Below are 6,722 nucleotides of genomic sequence, written 5' to 3' on the forward strand. Positions count from 1 at the left end.
TAGATCTATACGGGGTGACTCCCCACACCTGAGCTATTCGCTACAGTTAGACTCGGCTAGTCTAGGGTAACAAAATCTTGAGCAATACCGGCGTTTGGAAAATGCCAAGACGGGCGACTTAGTCTTTATCATGTATGGTTATAAAGGCTCATGTAGGGATTCAACAACACTTAAACACATAGAAGATTAATTCTTTAACTGTGTCAACACGAAAACACTTAATCAACGAGTCAAGAACCTAGACATTAAGGCATAAGGTAGAATTTCGTATATGCCCTTATTAAATGTCAAAATATCATATTTGCCTGGCCTAATATCTAAATATCAGATTTTCCCTTCTTAATATTTTTAAATATCATATATACATAAATCTATTTTTTTGATAATTTTTATTGATTTATATTTTTTTTCATAGTCTTAAGTCCTTATAATTGAAAATACATATGAAATGGATAATAATACCCTTTTGCTTCTAAATTCCAATACATCTCAGATCACACATGTTAATTTACTTTCATAACATCCTACTACTTACGATCTCAGCACATCCTCCTAATCCCCTTGTTGCCGCATCTTCCTTCTTAAAATTACACGCATCATGCATCAGGTAATCAGAAGGATTTGCAAGCAAAAGTTCTGTATCATCTGGGCCCCAGTTTGTGATGATGACTCTTAATGGATGTAGTATCTCTTCTTTAAGACGTGAACATAAAGCAACTTGGTTTTCAGTATCCATTATTTTGTTCCATCATCTTTCTGTATAAACAAGTCCAAGCTTCGGTACCCTTTCACACTATTAGAAATTCTTCCATATGCTATCTGAATAAAAACAAGATAACCTATTCATTTCAAACATCAAACAAAATAAAATAGTATTATGAAGTCAATTTGAGTATATACACCTTGATATTGCAGTATTTGGAGATCTTTAAATTGTGAGAGCTTTCTGATCAAGGCATTGCATTTGAAGCAAAAGTATCAGATGGGTTTGTTAAATTATCAACAGTAATAACAACTTTTAACATCCAATATGTCTGCTAAGAGCTTATGAACGATCATCTTACTTGGTGGCAAGCTGACAACTAAACAATTCATCAACAATTTCTTCTGAAATAGAAGTAAACCCTTTTTGGCTCTCATATCCAGGTCCTGCTAACTCAAATTAATAGCTTATATACAATATTTCAAAAGGGCTTACAAGTGATCAGTGACAAAGAAGAGATCCAAGACCTTGTTATATGGGTTTTTCATTACTTTCAAGCTTTTGAATTGTTAGCTCGAGTTCACAAATCACTTGTGTAACATCAATAAAATTGGATCTTTATATGTCAATTTTAGTTTTCGAAGGAAGAAGAAAGGGAAAAAGACGAAATGGTGGTAGTGGTTACCATGGATTAACCTTTTTCGATCAAGAGGGATGACCTTTAACAGATAAACTAGAGGTGGTTTAGAAGAATCAAGTAATTGCTTGAGATGGTTATTGACCGAGATAAAACGCAGGCAAAAACAATAGGGAACAAGATAAAAGCCATGTTTTTAACCGGCGATCCTATGAAGACGACCAGAAACCTCATCTCAAAGGATTCCTACGATTTACGATTTTGAACAGGTAAGGTAAGGGTATTAGGGTCTAGATAAGGGTATTATTGTCTATTTTATTATTTATTCTATTTTAAAAAATTTCAATTATAAAAAATGATTATTAAATAATAAAATCTTTTTAAAAAATAGATTTTGGCAAATACGATATTTTAAAACATTAGGAAGGGTAAATATGATATTTAGATTTTAAGTCGGGTAAATACGATATTTAAACATTTAATAAGGGTATATATGAAATTCTTCCAAGGCAGAAAATATCGGATTTTCTGGGAGAAATAGTCATATACAATTATCACTTATTCACGATACAATACATGCATACAAGTTATAACTATAAATTTCATACATGCATTTATACTAGATTTACACATCATTGTCAGACAATTTACAGAAAATATCGGATTTTCTGGGTTTTTACGAAAGATACAAGATTTCTATTCAACCATACTTATGAACTCACCAACATTATATATGTTGACCGTTTTCAAAATAACTTGTATTCTCAGGTAATCGTTAAGCTGGAAGATATGCGAGTGTGTTTGGTTTTGTTTATGTAATGTCACTTATCGTACTTTGAACAATTGGAATTTACGTATTTTAACAATGTACTTGATGTGAACAATGTTGGTTGTATTATGTAATATGGGTGATGAATGTGTTATGTTTCATCTATATTCATTGTGATGATTATTCAATTGTTAGTCACACAAGCCCCCGGACGTTTCCGCCATCTGGTTCGGGGTGTGATAGGTTGGTATCAGAGCAATGTTTATAGTGAACTAGCATGTCTAACCATACATGATATGCAACTATAAACACAATGGGACTAAACAACTCTGAACAAAACAAAAAAAATCAACACTTGTGTGCGCATATTACGATAATAACCTAACAACAATTAATAAAAGCTTCTGGAGGAGATTGAACACTATGGTTAAACCTGGGCAGTTATGTAGTCATATTAGGGATAAATATAGCCTGATCAACTATATTTATTTAGAATATGACCAACATGTTTTCGGGAGTAACTGTAGCGGGAAATGAATCCAAAAGCCTACCCACTCTCCAATAACTCTAGGGAATCCAAACACTAATAATGAAAAATACTATGAGAGTAATCAAAACATGTCTCGTTCCCATGCCCCATGCATTCACCATGGATGATGATCAGCAAGGGGTACACTTCTACCAAGCGCTAGTGGCTCAAGGAGTTCTTGAGGAGGACCCTGAAGAAAACCCCGAAGGGGGCCCTGCCATGGGTCAACAGGTGGGACCCGAAGTGGAACCGGGAGAGTATGTGGTAACTGATTATGAATACGACGAGTCTGACCGGGAGTCAGATGAAGGAAAGGATGTTGAGGAGGCATGCAATGAACCCCACCTATCGAAAGCCCCATCAGATCCACACACGGTTTAGAGGGGTGATGCATACCATTTACGCTCTCTTGAGGAAGAAATAATAAATCTCAAGCGTCAACTCTTTACGACCGAAGCAAGGGCTGTACGAGCCGAGCAAAGGGTTGAGGTAATCACCCAAGAGGCAAATGAACTGGTTGAACTTCTGATACGTCAGCTCGACGATTGAGTGCCATCATCAGCACTACCGATAGGACTTGCTCTACTACTTGCTATATAGGTGTCACAATATGTGAAACCAACCATATCTCCTACTAATAATTTGCTCCTTCTAACACGTACCACCCTACGTACTATCAACTCTATGTTTAAGTGATTACACTACTCATAGTGTCATCATGCTGCCGGATTTTATATGTACTGTATGCCTTTTTGGCAACTTTTCATGTAGCAAGCCTATTAGTATTAATAAAAATGCTTTATGTTTTATCATGGCGTTGTTATCTGCTATGTGCTATACTTCCATGTTTTCTGTCAATGTGTGAAATTACTTAAGTACATGTTATACACTTAGCCTATAGGATCACAAAGTCGTAAGAACAATAGGCACTCAACATCTTTCCGTTCCATGACAGAAGGATGCCTCAACGACCCACCTGTGGAAACCCCGAGCCGTTGCCTCCAAAAATTAACTCGGTTGCATTCCAGTCAGCAGTGTCTGTTGCGGTCACTGCATCACTTGCATAGATTCGCAATGGAAACAACAGAGAAGGCAATGGACAGGGAACTGGAAGTACAAATGAAGGAACAAATCATGGAGCCGCACGAGCATGCACCTACAAGGACTTCACCAACGCCAAACCTCGAACCTTTAATGGGACAGGAGGCGTCATAGCCCTAAAAAGATGGATTGAGAAAGTAGAGTCGGTATTCGAAATCTGCGAATGTTTGGATGAGTGTAAGGTCAAGTTCGCAGCCTGTACGTTCATGGACCAAGCTCTCTCCTGGTGGAATGGCCACGTTGAGGCCATGACACTCCCAGTGGCAAATGCGATGCCCTGGGAAGAGCTGAAGGAGATGATGTTAGCGGAATATTGCCCTAAAGATGAGATTCAGAAGATGGAGCAAGAGTTGTGGAATCTCACGGTCCAAAAATCCAACATTGACGCATACATATCTAGGTTTAGTGAGCTATCTCTTCTGTGTCACAGAATGATCACCTCAGAAGAGAAAAGATTGAAAGGTTTATCTGGGGATTGACTGAACCTATCCAAGGGAATGTCACTGTGGCAAACCCTAAGACATTTGATAACACCAAGAGATTGTCTAAGAAACTGTACGATCATGGCAATAAGAAGGGTGACAAGACGGTGGAGGCGGAGGGTAAGAATGAGGAAGAGCGTAAGAATGGAAGAAACAATAAGAGAAAGGGAAAACGAAACTCGGAATCATCTAAGAAGCAACAAACGGTGTCCGTCCATGTTGCAACACAAGGCACTACCACACCACATGCTCCAACCTCATCCACACCAAATGCTTCCAAGCAGTACTCGGGAAATCTCCCTAATTGTAACAAATGCAAATCCACCATCACGGGGATTGCAGAGAGATAAGTTGCACAAGGTGCAACCGGAAGGGCCACATAGCGAAGTATCGTAGGACTCAGCTTCAACAGAACCAGATGACAACCAACAACAACAACAACAACAAAAACAACAACCACAATACGGGAGCTAGTTATACCTGTTACGGATGCAGGAAAACTGGGCATATTAGGCGAAACTGTCCCAACGTGAGCAATCAAGGGACAGGTGCAGCAGGAAGAGTATTGACAATGGGCCAGGGTGAAGCAATGCAGGACCCAGCCATTGACACCGGTACGTTTCTGCTTAACAACTCATATGCATGCATTTATTTGATAGCGGAGCATAGTAAAGTTTTGTGAGTAATAAGTTCAAACATTTACTAAGCAACAACCCCAGAAGCTCAATGAAGCCTTCACGGTGGAAATGGCTAATGGGAAGACTGGATCAACTAAGGATATCTATGTAGGGTGTGAAATAACTCTAAGCAAGCATACATTCGAAATAAACTTAATGCCTGTAAATATTAGGAGTTTTTGTGTGTTCATCGGCATTGATTGGTTAAGCCCCCATCATGCCGATATTAAGTGCCACGAGAAGGCTGTTTGCCTTCATCTTCCTAACCACGAAACCCTAATAATCTGCAGAGATAAACCCGACGCAAACCTTCGCCTTATCCCGAGAATCAGGGCTCAAAAGTGCTCACAAATGAAGAACGACACATTCTTTTCTCACGTGGAGGATAAGACCAAAGAGGAAGCGAGCATTCAAAACATTCCAGTGGCATGTGACTTCCCAGATGTGTTTTCAGAGGAATTTCCTGGAATACCCCCAGAACGACAAATCGAATTCCGAATCTACCTAGTTCCTGGAGCCACTCCAATCACCAAATCACCCTATAGGTTGGCTCCTACTGTAATGCAATAATTGTCAAGCCAACTAAGTGAACTCTTGAATAAAGGATTCATTAGACCAAGCCTCTCTCCATGGGAAGCTCTGGTTCTTTTCGTTAAAAAGAAAGACGGATCCTTCAGGATGTGCACCGACTATAGGGAACTGAATAAACTCACTATCAAAAACCGTTACCCACTTCCACGAATTGATGATCCATTCGATCAGCTCCAAGAAGCTAGTTACTTTTCTAAGATAGATCTGAGATCCGGTTATCATCAACTCAAAGTCCGAGATGAGGACATTTCTAAGACTACTTTCCAAACTTGTTATGGTTATTACGAATTCGTCATGATGCCCTTCGGTCTAACAAATGCCCCTGCCGCATTCATGGACCTCATGAATCGAGTCTGACGCCCATTTCTTGATAAATTTGTAATCATTTTCATCGATGACATCCTCATGTACTCGTGAAGTGAAGAAGATCATAGCCAACACCTCCGACAGATCTTAAAGACCTTTCAAGCTGAAAAGTTATATGCGAAACTTCCCAAGTGCGAGTTTTGGCTCCGCAGTGTGAATTTCTTGGGACATGTAGTTAGCCAGGAAGGAAATACATGTAGATCCCTCCAAAGTAAAGGCCATTGAAGGTTGGTCGATTCCATCAACGCCAATGGAAATTCGTAAATTCTTAGGACTCGCAGGCTACTATCGAAGGTTCATTCAGAACTTTTCTAAGATAGCCAAACCCCTTACCACATTGACATAGAAAGGTATACCATTCAACTGGACGGAGAAGCAAGAGATTTCTTTCCAAACCTTGAAGCAAGCCCTCTATAGTTCTCCAGTGCTATCCTTACCAGAGGGAATCATAGACTTCATAGTTTACTGTGATGCTTCGAATCAGGGTTTAGGTTGTGTTCTTATGAAACGCGGGAAGGTAATTGCTTATGCATCCAGACAACTAAAAACTCACGAAGTGAATTATGCCCCGCATGACCTGGAATTGGGAGCGGTGGTCTTCGCCCTAAAAATTTGGAGGCATTACCTATACGGTACCAAGTGCGCCATCTTTACAGACCACAAGAGCCTCCAACACATTCTAAATCAAAAGGAAACTAAGCATGAGATAGCGGAGATGGATCGAACTGTTAAATGATTATGAGTGCGAGATCAAATGCCATCCAGGCAAGGCTAACGTGGTAGTTGATGCCCTAAGCCAAAAGGAGTATTCATGTCATCATCTGAAGACCCTATCAATCACAATCCAATCTCCCTAGACTCACAGAT

General features: G+C 39.5%; 1 protein-coding gene and 1 pseudogene across 1 annotated transcript; one reads left to right on the top strand and one right to left on the bottom strand.

Annotated features, from left to right (window-relative positions):
• Positions 1-514: 514 nt before the first annotated feature.
• On the bottom strand, positions 515-2,760 carry LOC145064640 (ACT domain-containing protein ACR9-like; annotated as a pseudogene).
• A 2,207-nt stretch (positions 2,761-4,967) lies between these two features.
• Positions 4,968-5,468, top strand: LOC145064641 (uncharacterized). Its single transcript, XM_079012051.1, has one exon. The coding sequence runs from the start codon at positions 4,968-4,970 to the stop codon at positions 5,466-5,468; it is 501 nt and encodes a 166-aa protein (XP_078868177.1).
• The last annotated feature ends 1,254 nt before the right edge of the window (positions 5,469-6,722 follow it).

This window comes from Lactuca serriola, chromosome 7, assembly GCF_051521515.1.
Source record: "Lactuca serriola cultivar US96UC23 chromosome 7, Lser_US96UC23_V15, whole genome shotgun sequence".
Taxonomy (NCBI): domain Eukaryota; kingdom Viridiplantae; phylum Streptophyta; class Magnoliopsida; order Asterales; family Asteraceae; genus Lactuca; species Lactuca serriola.